The 23,640-nt window shown below is 37.5% G+C and overlaps 1 protein-coding gene across 1 annotated transcript; it reads left to right on the forward strand.

The window, feature by feature from the left end:
- The first annotated feature begins 721 nt into the window (after positions 1-721).
- Positions 722-23,486, forward strand: LOC134537505 (uncharacterized). Its single transcript, XM_063378004.1, has 14 exons — positions 722-749; positions 5,831-5,943; positions 7,098-7,214; positions 9,525-9,632; positions 11,689-11,862; positions 12,366-12,476; positions 13,746-13,850; positions 15,783-15,887; positions 16,519-16,581; positions 17,157-17,231; positions 20,730-20,840; positions 21,702-21,789; positions 22,881-23,058; positions 23,133-23,486. The coding sequence occupies exons 2-14, from the start codon at positions 5,836-5,838 to the stop codon at positions 23,335-23,337; spliced, it is 1,548 nt and encodes a 515-aa protein (XP_063234074.1). The 5' UTR covers positions 722-749; positions 5,831-5,835; the 3' UTR covers positions 23,338-23,486.
- The last annotated feature ends 154 nt before the right edge of the window (positions 23,487-23,640 follow it).

The raw sequence follows: 23,640 nt of genomic DNA on the forward strand, positions 1-23,640 counted from the left end.
TATTTTATTAATATTTACCTATTGTTGTTGTCATGGAGTTTTTTTATTGTCATGAGATGCCATACTGTGAGAGAGTTGAAGGGAATTTTTTACCTTTGAATCATCATTAATTATGTTGCGTCGAAAACACTGTGGAAATGGTGCTTGACCATATTTGATGATGGTTAGTAAGTATAAATTATAATTTCCCTCGTATAACATACTCACTTATATAAAATACACAGTCATATAAATTATTGCTGATTCCACAATGCTTACACTACACTGCAGTCAATGCTTTGGGCTCTTAACAACATGGCGTAGGCCATAAGACATGAAAACCTACTTATTTTTGCACATTTTATTTAAACATTTCGCAGCTTTATATCGAGTGTTTGTGAGATGCCATTTAGTTAAGGACAGGAGAATAGAGAATCGCAATAAAATATTTAACAAAGCATGGCTATTGACCTTTTTATTTATTTATTTATTTATTTATTTATCGAAATCTTTGTTAACGTTCTGTATATTCAAAATGGTATCGAGTGTTTGGGGTTATAGAATATTTTAATAAATAAATATATTTTTACATAAATGCAATTAAATGAAAGTGTTTACATAATTTAAATAATTGAAAGTCTTCTAAAGAAACTTAAAACCATTTTTTACTAGACTCTATTGATTTGGCTACACTGGGTATTATTCTTTCTGATGTCAGTTGTTCGAGTTTAAATTTGTTCTTGAATCACGGATATCCGGTGCTCCGGCTGGTAGTTATCCGGATGGAATCTTCATATTTATTTTTATTGTATTCTTGTTTCCTAGAGGCCGTAGTTTGATGTTTTTCGAAGGGGGTTTTTTGGTCTTAGGATTATAGCATTATGTATATTGTGTCCTGTTAGGTACTGTGATAAAACTATTGTGTGATCAATTGAAATTTTGAATCTTTTACGTTTTGTTTTATCACTTATTGGGTACGGTATGAAATTATCTTGCTGGCACCTGTTGCTTTTTTTTTTTTTTTAATTTATGTGTTTAGTAATAGAAAGCTGGCAATAGTTTAGTATTTGCATTGTAGTATGTACCTTATTTTTATATGATGTGACATTGTGCTGATATATAAGAGCTATGAGACAATATTTTATTTATTTTCACTATTCAATTTTTACAATACCTACTTATACTTGTACAAAATATTTTGCACTTAGAAGATAAAATACCAAAGGTATTTTCATTATAAATGGTTTTATTCCTTGATGAAGAAGATTGAACTATAAAAAGAGCTCTTTAATTATGTTAAGGGATACAAACTTCAGAAATGATTTGTAGAGAGATTGAGAAAACAGAAAGTATAAAAAAAAACTTGCTGGTTATAAGAACTGTTAATCAGTGGAATAATTTAAATGATGAGAGGGTGTTAACAAGTTATGTGGTGTAATGCAGGAGGGTATGAGAAAAGTATGAGAGACAGCTTGCCACCACGCTTGTGCCAAACAGCAGCATGTTTTAATTCAATACAATGTAGTTGTATTTGCAGTACCTTTAGTGTAACAATAATCTACAATCATGTTCGTTGTTCATTTCGTAGTGCACTGTCGCAGTGTTGCCATAATTATATGAATCATGAGACAGTTATAAATTGGTTTTCTGAATTCTGGTTTGAGTTACATTCCTATGAATCTTTTGTTAGATGTAGATGAGTGCATGCATGGTACAAAAAACACTATGTACTAGAGTGCTTGCATGTGCATTGGCTTTATAATGATAATTGTCTGTCATTTTGGGTCCGACCCACCTTAGAGTCCTTGTAAGCTGCTGCATGGAAGGGTCGCTGGAAAAAAACACTTCTGTTTTAATTCAGGGTCTAAAGTTTGGTGCAGAGACTTAATTGTTTGAAATTGACATATGCAGATGTGTATGCCATTGTACTTTACCTGTTGGTATGTGCGTAAATCTCGGGGGTGCACAAGGCTTGAGGCCCTCTGGAATCAAAAAGCCCCTCATAAGGTGCTTGCTTGCACTTTCAAAATTGTATCTGTGAAACACAGAAAACCAAATAGATTGGGTGAACATTGTTGGAATTGCTCTCAATAAATTAAATAACCCTCAATTTTTTTATCATTCCTTCATTAACTCATCTTTGGTCATATGTTACAATGTTACATCATTGTTTGCGTGTGAGAATTTTCCTCTCATTTGCTACTTTCGTTATAAAAATATATCTGAGTAAATAAAAGTACACTTGTAAACTAGTTTTTTATTTATTCTGCATTTTTTGTATTCTTCAAATTATTTTGATATTACATTTACAGAACATAAGTGTTTAAAAATTAAAAAATGCATTGAAATGTAAGTAGTTTCTTTTTAACTCTACAGAATCATACCTAATTATGGATTTAAGCCAGTGAAGAAAACTTTGGACTAAACAAAATGATCTAATTTTGAGGAAAATGTCTAGTACTGACCACTTTAAGGATTATAGAAAGAAAGACAATGCAGTGTGCCTTGCATTTTACCCCTTAGCTTCAGAGACACTACAGAAATAGAGAAGAATCTATGGGTATTCAAAACTGTTGTTCTTGTTTGTGAAGTACTTTTTAAGTTTTATTTATTTCTTGTTGTGACCTTCAAGTTGTATTTATTTCTTGTTATGACCTTTAAAGTGTACAAAATATATATCAGAATAGTTTTGCTATCATAAAGTTCATTTGGTGCACCAATATACTTAGTACATCCCCCGATGTTCACGAAAGTGATTATATATGTATATGTTTGTGTGTGTGTGTGTATGATGCCAGACACTGGTTCTTCATCTTGACAAAATTACCAGAAAAATTAGCTCTGCGCATGCACAGTAGTTTGGGCAACAGATCGGTCACGGATAAAACACTAAAAATCTGTTCCCTAAAAATAAGGGACTGGCCGTAAGGGTTTGGGAGTGGTAATTTGTACTAGGAATACAGTTAGGTTACAAGTATAGCATATTCAACAACTAAACTCTTATTTTTGTGTCTTAGAATACCACCCTAAGTAAGCCAGCCTGCTGATTGGATCTAATATTTCTTGTCAGTTTTCAGTCGCCTTAAACTCTCAGAAATATAATATAACTGGTATTGATTAATGGCATTTGAATACACTAGTCTCAGTTTTATTCATCCCTATCTTTTCTTATTGCATAAAATAGATTTTCCTTTTTAATTGACACGTTACTTGCTGAGTTGTAAATTCTGACAATTTTTTTGTCAATAAACTAGGCGTGTTAGAAAGTTTTTGTGCTGATATGAGAAAGTGGTTATGAATTTTTCTCATACTCTTGCAGTAAAATTCTTGATTTAAATGAATAAATAGCCTTGCTTAGTAAGTGGTAATCTTCTGGGTTTAGGCAGCATCTGGATATCACACATCACCAATATTTCAGCACTCAAGGTAGTTACCATTGTAAGGGTGCTTGCAGTAAACTGTTATCGAGGCTCTGCGATTGGCCAGCAGCCTCATCCAATCAGAAAGCAGCCCACTTCATGCCAAGGGTATACAAAGGTAGGAAAGCCAGACAGAGCCTGTTAGCACCCTTAAGATGGCAATGTGCACCAAAACTTCGGTGATGAGTGACGTCCAGATATGACTTTATGCCCAGGAGATCACAGCCTACTGACAATAGCAGTGAAAACCTAAAAACTGCATTAACCTTTACATTTTATATCTGAGATTTACTTTAATTTTATTAAAATTTCATTCAAATAAACATATATTGAGTCTGTCGTAAGTTTTTAATGTACAGAAATTATGTTTCAATACAAACATTCTTTTGAAAAATTCTTAAATTCATTGGTCAAATAATATTGTTAGTATTATGACTCTTTACTAATAATAGGTAGTTTATAGAATAAATTAAGCGAAAATTAAACAAACATGCTTATAACTTTAGCAATCCAATAAACTAAAAATGTTGACTTGAAAATGCAGTTACACAACTTGGAGATGAAGCCAGTCAATGGTAAAATTATAGCGCACCCTTCAAGCAAGATGACATAGATAGGCCTCAGGACCATCTCGACATTTCATTTATGGCTGTCCAGAGGGAAAGTAGTGTCTACCTTGTGTTATTCGTATTCATGGAATTATTTTTGGCTTTTCACATCATTACGGTTTTTAAGTACAACTTGAAATATACATTCTTAATGTTATAGGTAACAATTTCTCAGGATTATCAAAACCCGAACCAGTCTAATATTTCTCTCTGTTAATTAAATAGTTAAAGCCTGTAATAATACAAATTGTGTGACTTTACACATAATACCTACTATCATCTCATCCTCTTAAACCTAAGATCGTTTACCTCTATCATCAAAATTATTTTAAAAAATTCAAGCAAAGTATAAATTGCAGCCAAAGTTAAATTAACACTTTTAGAAAGGTTCAGTTGATTTTATTTTTGATATTCTATCATCTCAGGCTTTAGTTCTATAGAGAGAAAAAATCCATTATGTAGTACAATGTTTCAAACAGGTTTTTTTCTTATTTCTGAATTTAAATTATTTCAGTGTATGATATGCAATGTGTGTGTAAGTTCTTTGTGTGCATGGCTTGTATACACATGCGCATTCGTATTATATTTGTGTACATATTTGCAGCGGTTGTTAAACCTGTGCCTATGTTGATTTTTGACGTGACAACGTCTAATAAATCGATGAACGCCGGCTGCAGGCACGAAAAAGTGTCCCACTACGGATGTCCCACTACGGATGTGTCCTGTTTGCGCATTGTACGCATGCGTGGCATCTCTCTTCATGCTCATTGTACGCATGCGTGGCCTCTCTCTTCCACGCGATTGGAACAACCATCGATTTGACTTTTCAATCCAATTTTCGTCATTTGAATTATTAATATTATGTAATTTAACGATCGTCCACCGATTTTCAGCACAATCGGTACGGTTATTTAAAAGTAATGTTGAATATTAAAATACGTTTTGAACCAACAATGGTGTTTTACAGTTACACATAATAATTCAAATTGCACCCGGGATCTTTTGCACAATGTTTTAAAAAATATTGTAACACCTTATAAATAAGTTTGGTGTATTTGGGATGCGTATTTGTTATAAAATCGAGTTATTAAAACGAAATAATATTATTCCCCTACCGTGAACAAAATTTTTATAAAGGTATATATAACATCTGAAACTATCAATTATTAAATATAGCCTCGTGGCTGAGCGGTCAGCGGCGCTATTTTCTAATCGTAAGATTGTCGGTTTGAATACCAGCAGGTGCAGAATTTTTTTTTGAACTTGTAAAAATAAATACGGTGCACGCAACATTTCAAAAGTAATAAATGTATTTGAATTAATGAATGCAAATAAAAGTAAATTTATTAATTAAATTGTACATTTCATTTCACTCCTTTGTATCCATACGAAATAGTGATAATTCAATAAAAATGATTCAATTTTATTCATAAAAGTATGCAGAGGTAGATTTTATCATACAAAAGATAGAAAAATTAAAAAAAATTCCTTCCTCAAAGAATATAATATTTTTAATGCCTAAATGGTTTGGTTGCAAAAACCTATTACGGCTCAGTCTCAGGCCGAATATGATATTTCCTTTTCTTCTGGATCAATAATTTCATCAATGTTTTGTTATGACGTCACGTTAAACTATCGACTGTAAACCAACTTTACGGACAACCATTTTTTTTTTTTTTTTTTTTTTTTTAAATTTATCCTTTCAACTCCAGTCTAATGCCTGACATCAAGTGTTGCGGGTCTCGGTGTTGGAATGTTACTGTTGTTTGGGCGACCCTGCAGCACGCGGGGGCAAAGCGACAGATGGGCGTGTGGTGTGCGCAGAGAGGATGAGCGTGGTCGCGGCAGCGGGGGAGGACGACGAGTCGGAATCGTGCGTGGTGTTCGAGTGCACGCACAAGTCCTGGGTGGAAAACATCGATCCGGAGAAGCTGCAGGTACGCTGGTCGTTCCTCTCCTGTGGCGGATCTTCGGCAGTGTGACAGGTGCCTTTAGCGAAGCAACTTGCGAGGTACTGCACGGTGAGCCACTCCCGGGCGCATGCACACCCGTCATCGTGCCGGATGAGTGATTTTGCTTGATTATCGACCGCCACTGTAGTTCCAACAGGAATACCAAATGTGAAATGTAACTTGCTAGAAAACAGGGAACACTGCGCTGAAATGAAAACTGGCAGTAATGATGCACTCTGAGCGAGCTAAAAACGTCGGCAGGGCAGTGATATGACGTGGCGGCCAAGGGTGACAGACGGAGTCCACCCGGAAAAATCGGAATGCAAGCGGTGCAGTTGGCGATGTTTTACAGAATGTACCAAGCCATAGAAAGACTTTTCACTGTAGTTGTACTGTAGTAAAACCTCTTAAAGTTGGAACTGAAACTGAGTTCATTTGGGATAAAGAATCGGAATCATCCAGAAAATGTGGAGAAATCAATTAAGGACAGCGTACTAACAGAAAATGTTTTATTGTTTGTCTGAACAAGTTTTATTTATATTAGTGTCTCAACAAATGTGCATTTTCTATACAGCACATTTGTGATTGTATAAGCCAATCAAAACAGCAACTGTCTGCAATCTCACAAATTTAAGTCATACGTTTAAAATTTGTTATTTTTGTGTTTTTCTTGAAAGAATTATTTTTTATTAAGAAATGTTTGTTTGTTCCTGTGAATTGGTTCATGTTACCTGAGCTGGGCTGTCAAGAGAAACCAAGCCTGAGAAAAAAAAAATTTGTTACGATTAAACCACATACAAACACACACATAAAAAAAAAGGTCTAGAAGCCCATCTGGGTCTCCTTACCTTCACTTCCGTGATTATGCTCTTCACCTTTCCTTAATAGCATTGAATTGAAGATCCGATTTACAGGAGGGCCGACTTTTTGAGGTTCTGTGTATTATATATCAGCTGTTCTAAGGATATTTTCCCCTTCTCTCACGTGGTCGTACGTGATGCAGAACTGAGTGAGAAGTGCTGACGAGCATGGCGTTATCGAGTGCACCTACTGTGTGGAAATTTTTTTTCTTGTTCACATTTGACAAAATTTTGTGCGAGAGACCGGCACGAGGCGAGTGCGGTGCTTGTGCTGTGCAGGTGTTGGCGGACATGTACGACAGCGGCAGCTGCACGGACGTGGTGATCCAGTGCACCGACCACCACCTGATACACGCCCACCGCGACGTGCTAGCTGCGCGCAGCCAGCTCTTCAGTGTGAGTGCTTGCCAGACCTCTTCGCCCGCCCCGGCGTTCCGTCGTGTTTCCGACCCAGGAAAGTTCGGGGCCGTCTCATTTTTGCTGCGTAACAATCTTGCCCTACCTGAACACCTAGAAATGTGCGGGATTGGGGTTTTCATGTTAAATGACCCAATTCGTGCACTTCCTTTGCCCGCCCCGGCGTTTCGTCTTATTTCCGAGCCAGGAAAGTTCGCGGCCATCTCATTTTGGCTGCATAACGATCTTGCCCTACCTGAACACCTAGAAATGTGCGGGATTGGGGTTTTCATGTTAAATGACCCAATTCGTGCACTTCCTTTGCCCGCCCCGGCATTTCGTCTTATTTCCGAGCCAGGAAAGTTCGCGGCCATCTCATTTTGGCTGCATAACGATCTTGCCCTACCTGAACACCTAGAAATGTGCGGGATTGGGGTTTTCATGTTAAATGACCCAATTCGTGCACTTCCTTTGCCCGCCCCGGCGTTTCGTCGAATTTCCGAGCCAGGAAAGTTCGCGGCCATCTCATTATGGCTGCATAACAATCTTTCCCTACCTGAACACCTAGAAATGTGCGGGATTGGGGTTTTCCTGTTAAATGGCCCAATTGAGTAATTTTCCACAATATTTAGTCACTTATTTATTTATTCTGTTGGGCCTTCGATTATGGTACGTACCACAAGGCTATGAAACAATTTTTTTTTTGTCTAGAATCATTGTAATATTTACAGTTTACGTATGGTATCCAAAAACATACTACAATCAACAGTGAAACATTGAGAAATTGAAATATATACATTTACAACAAAATAGTATGTGGTCCTTCATATACCTTCAAAAAATAATTAGTTTCAGAATTTTTTTGCTTTTCGTTTGACCAGACTAAATATGTTATAACTGTATGCATGTTTTAACATTAACAGAATGTATAGGTACAGTATGAAGTAAAAAAAATTATGATTTAAATACTATGTACTTATATACCTTGTGCATTGCAGAGAAAAGAAAATAGCTATAAAAAGAAAAAACAGCACTTGTTTATGCACGTGTTTTTTTTTTACTGTATTTAGACATTTAAAACTTAAAAATGCACTATAATTACTTTTTTGTATATATTCTTTTGTACGTTCTTAGTTTTTTTATGAGTGCAACATGATTATTTTGAAAGTGATGCAGTTGGAACTCTAATCCGGCATTGTTCTGTTCTGCATATTCTGGAATCTAGCACATTGGAGATGCTCAGGTTCAGATTGTTTCAGGTGATTCTAGCATTAGTTTATGCACGCAATCTCATCTCAATTAATTTTTTAAACAGTAAGTTCATGTGATTTTTTTTTCTTCTCATAAAAAAGCTTATTTGAATTTGTTTGAGTAGTATTAAAAAAAAAAATGAAAATCTACATGTAGTTTTCTGCCTGCGACAGGGTCTACATGAATGGAATGGGGCTGACGCTCATAAAATCCGGCTGCCTATGCGATGGACAGAGGTGTCGTTTTGGCCAGCCTGAAGAATGCGCGAGGTGAGATGAGATGGCCGAGAGGGGGTGTGGGGGAAATGGGAGTGCCTCGAGAGAACTTGCAGGTCCACGGCAGCGTCCACTACGTTTCCCACTTGCAATACATCCAGGAATCTAACCTTGGTCGCCCCTTGGTGGGAGGCTCAATCACTGCGCCTCATTGTACTGTACATTAATTTTTCTTTGACATTATCATTTATTCTTTATTGACGGTCAATAATCTTGTAATATTGCTAATCCATCAGACTGTGCCCTTGCTTGACTACGTCAAATAATGTTGGTTATTTAAAATCCTGTCCCGGTGTGTGGTTGAGTCTCCAGTAAAGCAGGTAATAAAATATTATATTTTATTTCTACTTATTTAGTAGAACATGTGTTAACAGTTTGATCCATGTGACTGTTGAGGCGGATGTTTTAGGTTCAGTTCCCACCTGGGTAATGGAGCTTCCATTCAGTGGCAGTCACCTTGTTCTAGTCTGCTCCTTGAAATTGAAATACACAGTATGGCTTCGTAAACATTTTGAAAATTTCCACAACAATGAGCTCTTGACACGGTTACATTTGTATGGAAATTGAGAAATACTGGGCTTGTAGCACATGTGGGACAGTGTTTTGTATTGTGGCATGAGACTTGCCTAAACCGCAATAAGATTGAGGATATTTTGAAATGCAAAAGCGAATACGTCTATATGTTTTACAAATCTGTGAGGCTGTTACAAGTGCTTGTTGAACAGTGACGTGAAAACGTGCAGTGTTGTGTGTGATATGCGCCGTTGTTGCGTTGTTGCGACAGTTGGCCTTGAAGAAGTCGTCGCGCAAGTGCAGCGTGCTGGAAGTGAAGTACCTGCCTTTCAAGTACGTGAAGGCACTCGTCGACCTCATGTACCACAACCGAGTGGTGGTGAGTAGCAGGGGAACTGCCTCTCCTCTTAAGGTGGCCTCACCGAGCTTGAGCGGGAGTGAGGTTACTGTCAAGCAGCCGTAAGTAATATCCAGGAGTGCTCTTAATAGTTGCCATCACAAAGTGTGCTCAGACGTGGCCATTTTCCCGTAGATCATAGGGATGTGCCAGCTCAGGAACAGCTTGCCCTGGATTGGTCAGCTTCAAAAAGGGATGCTCCTTTTCACCCCCCTTGTTCGTCTAAAATTTTCGTTTAACTCAAGAGTCGTGTTTAGTCGCATGGAACTGAAGATCGGAATGTCTAAAACTGTAGGTGTGATGTTGGTCGAGATGAAACGGTGTTGGGAGTGCAGTTGTAAGCATGGGTGCCGCCCACCAGAAACCCTCTTTGGGACATGGACTGAGGCCGTCTGATTCAGCAGCGATGGCACGCTGGTGGAAGTGGGGTCAGCCCCCGAGAAAACCCACCAGCCATGTATCACAGCCCACTCACGGGACTCGGGTGGGGAGTTTCAGGAGTTCCACGCTGGCAAGTTTGTTTGAAACAACCACTTGTACCTTGGCTCTGCGATCTGTGCACTGCCTTGTATACACCAGGCCAGTTTGCTATTTCTCCGTGTCTCGGAATACGAGTGGTTTTAAAGTAGGTTCTAGTTACAGATGCATGTATGTGTGAGTTGGTGTTGAAGTAAGCCGTTTCTGACTAGTGATACTAATATTATAAATGCGAAAGTGTGTTTTTCTGTTTGTCTTTTTTTCACACATCAACAGAGCAATGGATCAACATGATTTATTTCCATCTCTAAGGGAGTGAAAAAAGGTAAATTCAGTTTTATAATAAAAAATCATAAGAGGTGGGTCATACACACGAAGAGTGAATTTGTGTCATTTCTCTATATCCGTTACACAGTCATAGTAAGGTCTGGCAACTCCCTAGCTACTAGCAAACTAAAGGCGTAATAACAGTTTAATTTATAACATTGTCAATAGATGACATTGCCTTGAATTTGAAATGTGCTATCGTTTGTTGCGTCAATCATGTCTTGCTTAGGGGTTACCTGTCGTCCCACAAAATGAAACAAGATTCGCTTCCTGGTTTTGCTGATGCGTAGCTTTGATGCACCGAGAGCTTTCAGTCAATATAATATGAAAAATGATACTTCCCATATTTCAAGTCTATATCCTACAGTCTTGAAACTTAGTAGTGATGTTCCTCATACATATTATGATGTGTTTAGCCCGGGTAACTCCGGGTACTTCAGCTAATACCTTATAAATGCAAGTTACTAAACCTAGGATAATTTTATCTGACAGTTCTGCGGAAGAATACCAAGCAGGTACTGTGAATAGTCTAAACCGACATTCGTTGGTTCAGCACATTCTATAATTATTGTATCGCCAATCCAGCTGCTTGATCAGATTTTTTGGGTGGAATCCAGCTGTTGACCTTTGCCACCAGGTCACGTTACTGCGTTGCCGCGTTGCCTGCCTTTTTAGTCACCCAGAGAGTATCATTCTGTTGGTTTTGATTTCCATAGTTTTTTTCTGTTATCTGGCTGGTTACATTTCACAGTTCACATTTTGAAGAACACCTATGCTTAGAGTTTTTTATTTTTTATAGAGCAGCCTATTTCAACTTGTTTTAAATACCAGTTTTACTGTATATTAATTTGTCCGTGGTATTCCTGTTAAAACTATATTAATGTTCGATAATCCGGCAAAATTACTGACATACTGAATAGGCCAGATTAAAATATTATTTATAATAGTAACAATAATTTGGGATGGACTCATCCAAGTGTAAATTCTGTTGCTAACCAAGTACATACATAGCATGTCAGAGAATTACATATAAACTGTGTATTTTGGATCAAGCAAAAATGGCGGAGCAACATTTTTTTCCAGCGTTTTTAACAGTTAATTTTCGCTAAATGTCTGTGGGCTGCTTTCTTCAAACGGAAACGCCTGTGAAAAGTGCTGTGTTCAGTTTGAGCTCCCGCACCACTGGGTCGCCGGGAGTCGCGCCCAGTAACGGAGCGATGCGCCGTGTGCGCAGGTGAAGCGCACGGACGCCAGGAGCCTGACGTACCTGATGGAGCAGTTCCAGCTGCGTGGGGCATTCGGGGAGATGGGCCCGTATGGGCTGCTGGCGCGGCTCTCCGGCGCCAAGCTGCTGGGCGAGCACTTTGACCGCCTGTACGAGTACACGGTCGCCACCCCCGTGCCCAAGGTCAGTGGCCCCACCGCCCCCCACACTCCCTCCCCCACTGGAGCCACAGCGGCCCGGTGGTGAAGTGTCTGAAGTGTCCAAACCTCAGATCTTTGTAAGTTGGGAAAAGTTGTGCAGGTTGTCACAGAATTTGTTTTCTCTCTCTCTCTCTTTCTCTCTCTTTCTCCCTCCTTTCTCCCTTTCCCCCTTTCCCTTTCCCTTTTGTCTTTCTCTTTCTCTTTCTTCCCATCTCATTTCCCCACCAGACACATTCTGTCACTGCTCCCGTTATCGTAGTTTTAATCTTCATCGATCCTTGACAACCACAGTGTTGACAAGAAATGTATATTCCTAAACCTGTGATCTGACAGTCACGAGGGAATCTCTTTCAAAATTGGCGTATATGTATTCACAGATGTTTTTCCATTTGGTTGAGTGGTGTGAAGTACATCCTCGGTGAAGGAAGGCAGAGACCTCCAAATACCTCGTTGCACGGAACTCTAGCAGTGCCGGTGTGTTCGTAGGTGCGGCAGCCACGGGGGACGCAGCGCCCCGCCGCGGAGTCTCGTAGAACGTTCCTGCCGAGGGGCAGGGCCAAGGTCTGCAAGCCGGACACTGCGACCAACCGTGAGCAAGTAAGGATCCTTCTGTACTCAGCCTCTGTGATTATCTGCGATCATTTTCAGGTTAAATAGTTTCAGATTTTTTTTTTCTCTTACATACGTATAATTATATATTGCTCCACATATCCATACCTATATTAGTGTTAATTGAGTGAAGATTAAAATAATTAAATTACTTCAACCACAATAAACATGTATATTTGGTCACTATAATGTAAACTATATTAAGCACATTCAATAAAGTGACACCTTAAATCAGGTTAATATGATAGGAAACTACTAATAGTGTAATAGTGTATTCATGTTGTATTGATTATGGACAAAATGTATACTAGCAATTTTAATGCACCATTTTTACACTTACAGGTAACAATGCATGAGTTACTTATCTAACCATAATCTCTCTATAGGTGTACATGATGCTTTGAATATAGACACTGACATTATCAGGATTAAATATCTGGCCCCCTAGCTTTGCTCAGTCTTCAGAAACATTAATATGGACTACTGGTCATTTATATTTGTTGTTGATTCCTTATAAATGTAAGTTATTTTGTAGTTGATTCCTTATAAATGTAAGTTATTTAATTATCCTTTCAATGAAATTTGTCTTGGCAAAATTATCAGTCTAAACATCAATATTTCCTGTTGACTGAGATTCCTCCTGAACCAATTTTTTAGTTCAAGGCATAAAATAAATAGTGAATAATTATCTCATTAAATCTATGCCTGTCTTTATCACCATCAGATGAAACTGATGTCACTAGTAATATGCTTATTTTCCTATACTCTGTACTAATACATAATAATCTAGATTTGTACTCTTGCTATAGAGTAAGATCTTAAAATTTTAAATGTTTCCTTCCAGGCTTTCTTATTTTTACAGTGTGGGGCAGTAAAAAGCCACTAAAATCTCCATTTGTCATCCATTGATACGCACTTTTTCAATAGCGTGCCAAAGATAAAACATCGTACTTCCTAGACACTTATAAATTAAACTACAATCTGCATACTTAGGTAAGAATTGTGTTCTTACAACGTTGCCAGCTAAATGGAGCCTGTTGGACTTCAGTGTATCCATATCGCTGAGCTCCCACAGTCCAGCACCTGCCTGAAACACCCGATGGGATAGTCTCTCATCCGGGGCAAGCCACTAAGTTCAAACAACTGGTGCCGTCGACCACTACACCGGCTCAGTGTGAACTGCATCCTTGTCAGTAAAAGGTTATAAGGACCTCCAAACACCAGTTGTTCGGAACTGTAGCAATGCTGGTGTGTCAGGTGAAGCGGGAGACGCAGAGCCCTGTCGCTGAGTCTCGCGGCACTTTCCTGCCGAGGGGCGGGGCCAAGGTCTGCAAGCCAGACACTGCAGCCAACCAAGAGCAAGTGAGGAAACTTCTGTACTCAGACTCTGTGATTATCTTGCAACATGCCAGGGTAAACGGTGGCAGCTAAAAGGAGCATGTTTGGATTATGTATATTAGGCGGAAATTTTTTTTTCCTTTAGAAACTGATATGACTCCACACAAAATAGTTTTTCATCTAGGTTTTTCTTCGTGGCTTGTCAACAAGGTCGAGAGGGTAGCATACGACACAAGCAAGAGATATTGTAACAAGAATCTTCCTTGGCCTAAGGAACCATTTTGGGAAAATTCGGGCTTGATCACATACATAATGGCAGGCTAGGATTCGAACATGGAGTCCAGTATGCCACCACTGTGTCATCTCACTCATGTTGTCATCTAGTCCAGGTGTGTCAACCTGAGCAGCCTGCTCCTCTTCTATTGAAATGTAGCTACACAAAACGCACTTGTTCACATTCCTACCAAGACAAATCAAACAGAATTTTTACCAGGTAATGGGTAACAGAGGACAATATTAACACTTTTACTTAAGAATATATAATTTTTACCCTAGTTTTAAATGGATTAATAATTAGATGTACATTCTGTGAAATAATATACATAATTGTTTTCCACATTATTTATCTTTATTATTCTTCGACTACATTTCTCTGCATTTATTTATTTGTGTAGTGAGTACAAAAAAAGTAATAAGTTATTTTTTGAATGTATATAGTAGGTTATTTTGGTTAAAACAGATATTGAGTCTTAATGTCTGCAGTTCTTTTTGGCCTGTATACTTAAGTTTAACAATTCAGCTTTTGATGTCCTGCTTGCAATTATCTGTGAAGTGGCCTGAACAAATGTAAGCTGTTTTTGGAGTCCACTTAATTATATTGTCATCATTTTTGAACCTACACTCACGAAAAGATGCACATCACTCAGGAATCAATGATATTTGATGTGATTTGTTCCAGTAAATGATTTATTTTACCAATCTTTTATGTACATAAAGCAACTTTAAGCCATGTACGTACTTGGTACCGTAATTTTAAAATAGTGTTTAAAAAAAGCTTTATATAGTAACAAAACCAATTCACTTCAAATTCATGTACTTAACATGTTGCCTGTTATTGCGCACATAGAGATGTGCAATAATAATTCTCTATAAAACCCATACTTTGTATAGTCTTAACGCCTCACAACAACAATAATAACTATTCCCACTTTACGCTGTTGTTTAACATGTTATTACGAGCAGATGCTCTACTAGGCAGCAGTCATGGATACGAGAGTGGACGGGCTGGTAAGCAGAGCTGTGGCTGAAAGTGACGTGATGACGTGATGAGCAAAACAATGAAGCAACCTCTCTCTACTAACCTTGGAAGTGTACACCCTTTCACTTTGAGCATGCCTAAGACTGTGCGGTGAATAAGTCTCTCGATTTTCCTTGGTGATCTAGCTTGGCTTTGTATACAGTGACCAAACCTCAGATTTCCCACAAGTGAGGAAGGTTGTGCACATTATGATGGGATTTTTTTTTTGTGCGTGTTATTTGGGTATTTAATTTCCCCACCTCTCACATTCTGTCAAAAGCTCCATTGCCATACTTTCAATCGTCATCCATCCTTGACAACCACAATGTTGAAAAGAAATGAAATTCCTAAGCTATGATTTGCCTGGAATCTGACAATTATGAGGGTATCTCAATCAATACTGATGTATATTTACAAGTATTTTTTGTTTTGCCGAGTAGTGTGAACCACATCCTCGTCGGTGCTACCCGCTCTTGGTGCCGACTGAGGGAGGTGTCCGTACTCTTGCTGGGACTATCTATGTATTTGTCTTTCAGTGTCATGCCCACCACTGGAGCCCTCGGCTGTTGGTTGGCATGTGACAATAAATAAATAAATAAAATATTATAAGGACCTCCGAACACCCAATGTTCAGAACTGTAGCAATGCTGGTGTGTCAGGTGAAGCGGGAGACGCAGAGCCATGTCGCGGAGTCTGGCAGCACGTTCCTGCCGAGGGGCGGGGCCAAGGTCTGCAAGCCAGACACTGCAGCCAACCACGAGCAAGTGAGGAAACTTCTGTGCTCAGACTCTGCGATTATCTTGCATAATGTCAGGGTAAACTGTGCCAGCTAAAAGGAGCATTTGGATGATGTATATCAGGCGGGAAATATATATTTTTTTTTCCTGTGGAAACTGGTATGACTCCACACAAAATAGTTTTTCATCTAGGTTTTTCTTCGTGGCTTGTCAACAAGGTCGAGAGGGTAGCATACAACACAAGCAAGAGATATTGTAACAAGAATCTTCCTTGCCTAAGGAACCATTTTGGTAAATTTTTTTGGGTTAATCACATATGGCAGGCTAGGATTCGAACACTGAGTCCAGTATGCCACCGCTGTGTCACCTCACTCATGTTGTCATCTAGTCCAGGTGTGTCAACCTGAGCAGCCTGCCCCACTTCTATTGAAATGTAAATGACTATTTTTTTTTTCTTTCCCTTTCTTTCCCCGAAGTGTTAAGTGTTCGGAATAAAATTGAATGGAATATTAAACTATTCATTTTCATATTCAAATATTAGTAGAGGCCTACAAAACTATCCCCCCCCCCCCCCCTTCCCAAGTGAATTAATAAAGTTTGAATCTGGACTCCTTGTTTTCACTGTTTGGGTTAGCTGCATAGTCGTGTGGTGTTGCAGCAGACCGCTGTGCGTCGAGAGCCTGCCTCGCTGGGATGCCTGGTCCAGGAAGGGCAGCTGCAGGTGAGACACACACACATAACATTATTAGTGGACATGTAGCCACAGCTAGGGGCCTACAAGTTGTGGCCATAGTTGGTTGCGAACCATCAGAGTACGTCTGGGTACGTGTATCCATCCATCAATCACTCCAAACTGCAAACTATTTTAATAATGTTATTTGGTTACTTATCTGTTCTAATTCTTAAGGGTATCATATGTAGTAGACAAAATAAGGCTGAATTAGTGATTTTAGTAGCCATTAATTAGAGTAATTAGACTAATGAAGATTATTTCTTCTGAAATTCAAACTTAGTCACTGGTAGAATGGGTTTCACATTTCAACTATGTTTTATATACATGTAGCAATTAATAAAGGTGAATCAGAGGGAAACAATTGTCAATGGTTTTGACTAGAGAGATATCCTAGCATTTGCTTGGAGTGATTTCATGAGCCTGGGGAGGGGGGGGGGGAGTAAGTAACTGATTCAGAAGTCCAACCTGGCTCCTGAATCAATGTATCAAATGCCTACGACTTAAAGAAGCAATTACCCGATCCGTCCCAATCTCAGGTGGTTGTGTTAATTGCCTGTTAGCAGGCGGAGCAAGCGGAAACGAGTCCTGAGCTTAAGCAGTCAGCTGCCGTTCACAACACTCGCAGTAAACGCCTCAAGGTTGGTAGCGCTGCTGGCCCTTGGATGTTCATCTTTATTCAACACTCGCTGTAATGGCTACGCGTTGCTGTGGCTCAGTTTGGTTAAATATAAAAGAAAGAGAAGGCTCACCATTTGATGATATTAGTACTATTAAATTTACTAATCAACGTTGTGGCTAAAGGTAAGCTGTTGGAGTCAAGATACCAGGACTTGCGGGAATAAGATACGGTACTAGTTCAGTTTGGAGAAGGTCCGTTTTCCAATAGTCTTCTCGTAGATTAATACAGTACATTATTTAATTTCAATCACAGTTGACATAAGAATAATCAGATTTTAAAAGATCATGCCATTTTAAAACTTGGATATTAAAATATATTTTATATACTTTCATCACTATTTTTAATGTAGAAAAAACATTACCATAAACCTTTTACTGTTTCTTGCTGACATCAAATTCTCTTGGCTTGCTAGAGTTAACTGCAATTTGAACAATAATAATTTCTAAATCAATTTTCAGATTAAGACACTGCCCAGCAACAAACTTAAATATTCTTATTGCTTCTTATTGCTAATATTGCTGGTAAAATTACCTATATCTGTTAAATAGTATTCACCTGAAAATATGACCCAAGTTTTTCATTGAAATACACCCCAAAAGTAGAGGTTCATCTTATAACTGAAAGCATACCATTTTAATAAATAAGAGTTTAAAAAAACTAAAAAAACTAAAAAAAAAAAACGCTTTTATAGAAAATCCAATTAAAAAATAGAAAATAAATTTTAATAAATTTAATTTTAAAATAGTGTAAAGTAAAAAAAAATGTAATTTATTTTTAAAAAACAAAGGGGTGCATGGTGTCAATAGTTATAATTTTACTGACATATGAGTAGAAGGATTATCATTTTGATAATATCTTAAAAAGCACCCCACACTTTTTTTTAAAATACAATACATTTTTTTTTATTTTACACTATTTTTAAATTAAATTTATTAGAATTTATTTTCTATTTTTTAGTTGGATTTTCTATAAAAGCGTGTTTTTTAGTTTTTTTAAGCTCATTTATTTTTATTTTTTAGTTTTGTTTATTTATAAAAGCGTGTTTTTTAGTTTTTTTAAATTCTTATTTATTTTTTACTTTTTAGTTTTGTTTATTTATAAAAGTGTGTTTTGGGGTGCATGGTGTCAATAGTTATAATTATTTTACTGACAGATATGAGTAGAAGGATTATCATTTTGATAATATCTTAAAAAGCACCCCACGTTTTTTTTTTTTTAAAAATAAAATTCCTTTTTTTTTAATTTTACACTATTTTTAAATTAAATATTTAAATTTATTTTCAATTTTTTAGTTGGATTTTCTATAAAAGCGTGTTTTTTAGTTTTTTAAACTCTTATTTATTTTTTAATTCTTTAGTTTTGTTTTTTTATAAAAGCGTATTTTTTAGTTTTTTAAACTCTTATTTATTTTTTACTTTTTAGTTTTGTTTATTTATAAAAGTGTGTTTTTTAATTTTTTTTAAACTGTTATTTGTTCTAATCTACTATTAATTATGTGATAACTATAAGTAACTGTAATTATTTTACAAATTATTAATGTGTACTGCTGTATTGATGGTCAAATCTCGATTTTAGAAGCCATTCAAAAATTTTAACGTTATCAATATATACAGTGAGACTTAATGGTATAAGGTTATTGACAAACAAGTGATATCGACCAGTCTTACATACTGTACTATATTAATGCTGTGAAGCAGGAAAGGATGGGAGTTACGGATTAATTATTACGTGAAGTGTTCCACATTTACGTAACAGGAATTTTGGGAAGGATAAGGATTGATAAAGGATGAGGAAAGGACCTGCTCAATGAGAGTGTATACAATATGTGAGAAAAATTCTGATAGACCGGACTGGGATCCGAACCCAGAGCCTTCCGATGACATGTCGGCTGCTCTACCATCGGGCGCTCAATGTACGATAAACATGATACAAAGCGCCCCACGCTTTTTTCACAATACTACTAGTATTTTTCATTCATTATTGTTTTAAGCTTGTTTTAAAAATTATTTCCTCAATTTCTTCCAGGTAAAAATCCTTAAACTGTAAGTTTTGCTCTCTATCCAAATATGTTTTTGATATATCATCTGTCAAACTTATCCATATTTTCCATGTTTGATGTATTTTATTTAATGAGTTACTGACCTTGGCATAGTCTGGAGTATTTGTAACTGCTTGGTGTAGATTTGCAGGTTGGTGTTTGAGTGGAATTTCAAAAATCTGCCCATCAGGTGTAGCTATTGAGGTTATATGGTGTTTGATTTCCCATCTGCTGTTGGTTTCACAGCAAAATCAAACTTCAATTTTTCCATGTTTCGTGAAATATTTGCATAAAATGTTGTTTTATAATAATGTTTCACTCTTGGTTAATTGGTAAAATGAAACAAAGACGTAATTGTGTTTCTCTATTTAACGAAAGAAACAACATTTAAAGCCCTTATTTCAGGTTTTTTTCTTCATATTTTTACAAATATAGATAATATTCTCTTCAAGAAAGTATATTGTTCACAATAATCATAACCCACTCTCACTTTTCATTTAATTAAATGTCACAATATTTAGTATGCTTTGTTTATATCGCGCCAAAGACAAACTGAAAGAAAAGAGTTCGCACATGAGCGAAATTGTTTTCTTTACAAATACGTCTTTGCTTCATTTTACCAATTATATAAATTGACAAAAATCTTATTTTGCAAATTGATTAATGGAATAATCGTATCAAATTAGTGTATTGTCATTGGTCCTCGATAAATCTACAAAGTTTGAATGAAATCTGGCCGTTTAAAGTGGGTCAAAATCGCACCCAAAGGAGTCGGTTACAAACATACAGGTGAAGCTAATATAAAGCGTGTAAAAATAGTTTAAAACTTCAGAATTTCAATCTTTGTGCATTTTATATATTGAATCATTACTAATTACATTTAATACTAGCTAAGCATTTTTAATGTTCACAGAGATTTGGGCAATAATAAAAAAAATAGTGAGATCATTTTATTTTAGTTATTATGTCTTGTGAAATCATATTATGCAAGGAAAGGAAAAAGGTATGTTAATAATTTTTATTAGAAACTTGACTTGCATAATCGGGTGTTTTCTTACATTCAGGATTAACTTATTTTCGGGTGAATACAGTATGTACTATGTTTTGACAAAGCTATTCAGCCACAGGCAGTAAGTTTGTTGTTTGGTATGTCAATTTTAATCTTAACCAATTAATGGATTGCAACAGAACAGGGGACACCTGCAGAAAAAAACACTGCATGAGCCATTAAAAATTTTTTTGTGCGCTTACACCTAAATGTAAGTAATTTTCCGCACAAGTGTTTATTCACAAAATTTTATCTGGGCACTGCCAAGAACCAAATTTATATCAAACTTCATTTCAATGTATAGTGAGTGGAAAGATTCAGTTGTGTGGACCCAAGTGGTTGAGCGTGCGAGTGGACGCTGTCGTTCGCAGGTGGAGGCGGAGGAACCGTGCCACGCGGCCGTGGCGACCAATCAAAGGGCCGGTGGGAGAAAGCGTGGAAGGAAGCCCAGCGCCTCTGCTTCGAAGGCAGCCAGCGCCCCGGTAACTACCTACGCTCTTTGTTCCTCACACTCCAGCTGCTCAACACGCAGTTTCCTGCGAGTGTTTCCTGCTTGACCGCTAGTTGCGCTAGCATCAGAGCACATCTCTGTGCAAAACCTCTTACATATATAATCTTTTATAAATGATAAATATGTTCACAGCACCACTGCATGTTTAAAGATAGTGTGATACAGGTTAACTTTTTTTTTTTTAAAGCTGTCTTCTTATGCATAATAAGTTCCCACTGTGCAGTTATTTAATTTGAAGTCGATAGGAAAGTTTGGAAGACTAAAGTGATATGTCCTCTTGTCCTGTACACATGACATCTCAGCAGTGTTATGTTACTTAGTTCCAGTGAGTGTTGAGTGGTAGTCGAGTAATTGGCACTGGAAAATCACAGTGATTTTGTTGTGGACAGTGGCAATATTCACTTCTTTGTGATCACTACTGTTAGCATACAAATGAAATACAATTATGTAATGAATGATCCCATTGGTGGCATTTCTGTACAGCATTTTTTCCAGGTCTATAAGTTGCTGAATAACATTCGCACTTCTTTACTAGATTGATTTTGTTGTAAAAATAAGTGAAACATTGCAAATGTGTTTCAGATGCTTTTAGATTGCTGCAAACATGCTACCTGTCTACCTTTACCATTGCTGTGTTAATCTGAAAATTATTCCCGTTCTTGCTTTAAGAAAAGCAACTGGCAACTTTAGCAGGCATTAAAAATAATTATTTTCTCCTGACCAACGTACACATTAGTGTCCTATTGAGATGGTTGATATTTACTTTTTGAGTAAGTTTAATCAGTGCAGTTTGTTGCTGGTCTGTAATTGGCTTGTGTGTGGTTGGTCGCAGGTAGCTGTCCCGTGGACTCCCGTGGCCAAAAGGATTTCCAAGGCCAAAAGGATTCCTGCGGCCACTCACTCAATCTCAAGTCTCAATGGTAACTCTTTAGCTACACCTCTTGGTTTAGTTCCACAAACAAATTCATTCTTTGATGAGATTTATAATATAGAATGTAATTGATTTCACTGGGATTTTTTTTTTTTTTAGTATTGTTCTGATTAATACATACATATTTCTTTTTTTTGTTTATTGGGTTTTATTAAAGTTAAACAGTGTTATAAGCAGCAGGAAGAAAGATTTAATAACCTCAGTTTTACTGAAAAATCTATATAATTAATATATCCATAGAATATTACTTCAGTGTTCAAGAAAATTATAAATTTGTTTAATTTTAATGTTTTGTCTAATTTATTTGCTTTGAGGATTGAGATATATTGCTTGAAGTGATTCATTTCACTTTTATAGCAGCACGGTGCATAGTTTTTAAACTCTTCCCACCAAAGATTAAAGACTACGACTGTTTTATTAAAAAACCCTGCCTCTCCAAATTATATTGTCGCGGTCTGAAACCATACCATTTAACTTGACTTAAAGTCAAAAATTTCTAGACTCAACATAATTCCAAGTTGCTAGTCAGGTACAGCGTAGGCATGTTTTTATGATTTGCCTGTAATGTAATCACAACAATTAACTTAAATAAAATTTAAAATTGTTACTTTTATCATGAAGTACCTATAAATACCATAACCGTGGAGTTGAGGAAATTAAGTTAGTCACAGTGAAAAGGATATTTATGAGTTCTTTAATATGTGTCGAGCTCATCTATGGCACAAACATATTTTGAAATTCTCTTCAGTGGCCTTTGCATGATATCTCTTGCATGTTTGGTACTAAATTTTGTTTACTACTTTTATAGTAAATTAATAGTTTTAATGTTAAATTATTTTAAGATGTTGTGAACATACAGTAGTATAGGTATTTGGGATTTTAGGGTGTTTTAAAGCCTGAGAAAACATATTTTCAAACATCTTATACAAAAACTATTAAAAAAAAAAAAAATTAATTGCCTGCAAACAACTCTTTTATTTTACCCTACATTATCCCGGGGGGGGGGGGGGGGGGGGGGGGGGTTCTCTTAATGGCTGAGCTTGCCAACATGTTCAACTGCACTCAATTCCTGTGTTTAAGGGACAGGACGCTCACAAGTATCGACTGAATGCCCCACCGCATGTGCAACGCCGACGCAGGCAGCGGTGCCACGGTTCGCCAACGTCGACTCCCAAGGCAACAAGATCCCGCGGCCGCCCAACGCCTTCATGATCTTCGGGCAGGACTTCCGCAAACTGCTGGCCGACGGAGAGCGCAGGTGAGTGTAGTCTTCGTCGTCCCCTCCCCCCCCCCCCCCCTGGTGCACGTTCCTGCGACCGGGGCCTGTTGCAGGGGACAGCAACAAGGTCATCTCGGTGGCCCTGGGGCAGGCGTGGGGCGGGCTGTCGGACTGCGAGCGGGCCGCCTACTACCAGCTGCAGGAGACGTACAAGCAGGCTCACCAGGCCCGCTTCCCGGGGTACACCTACAGCCCTGCGCAAGCGCGCCGTCTCAAGGCTCTGCGCAAACGAACCTGCTAGCTGGACCCCGCAGTTAAGTACTCTGGTGTAGTCTGTACAGCATACATGCTTTATATCTGGTCTGCAAGAAGACAGTCTCAACTCGAAAACATAATTTTTCAGATCACGTATTGAATTGCATGCTTTAACTCAAAAGTTACATAAGAAACAGGGTTAGTCTACTTCCACTAGAGAGAGTTGTTCAATTGATAGTGATACAAGAAATTTCTTCTACTTTTCCTGAATTTTTTTTTGACTGTCTTTTTCAGAACCAGTAATTATTTGGGCTCCGTTAAAAAAAAGCTGTTGAGCAGGTAATGTTTTCAAAGTATGAGAACTAT

Source organism: Bacillus rossius, chromosome 12, assembly GCF_032445375.1.
Source record: "Bacillus rossius redtenbacheri isolate Brsri chromosome 12, Brsri_v3, whole genome shotgun sequence".
Classification (NCBI taxonomy): Eukaryota; Metazoa; Arthropoda; class Insecta; order Phasmatodea; family Bacillidae; genus Bacillus; species Bacillus rossius.

What these genes read in the sequence shown, in the direction of transcription:
- LOC134537505 (XM_063378004.1), top strand. Translation starts at nt 5,836, where the DNA reads ATGAGCGTGGTCGCGGCAGCGGGGGAGGACGACGAGTCGGAATCGTGC. An exon ending in TCGATCCGGAGAAGCTGCAG is followed by an intron (nt 5,944 to 7,097) that starts GTACGCTGGTCG and finishes TGTGCTGTGCAG; the next exon opens with GTGTTGGCGGACATGTACGA. An exon ending in CTGCGACCAACCGTGAGCAA is followed by an intron (nt 12,477 to 13,745) that starts GTAAGGATCCTT and finishes CTGGTGTGTCAG; the next exon opens with GTGAAGCGGGAGACGCAGAG.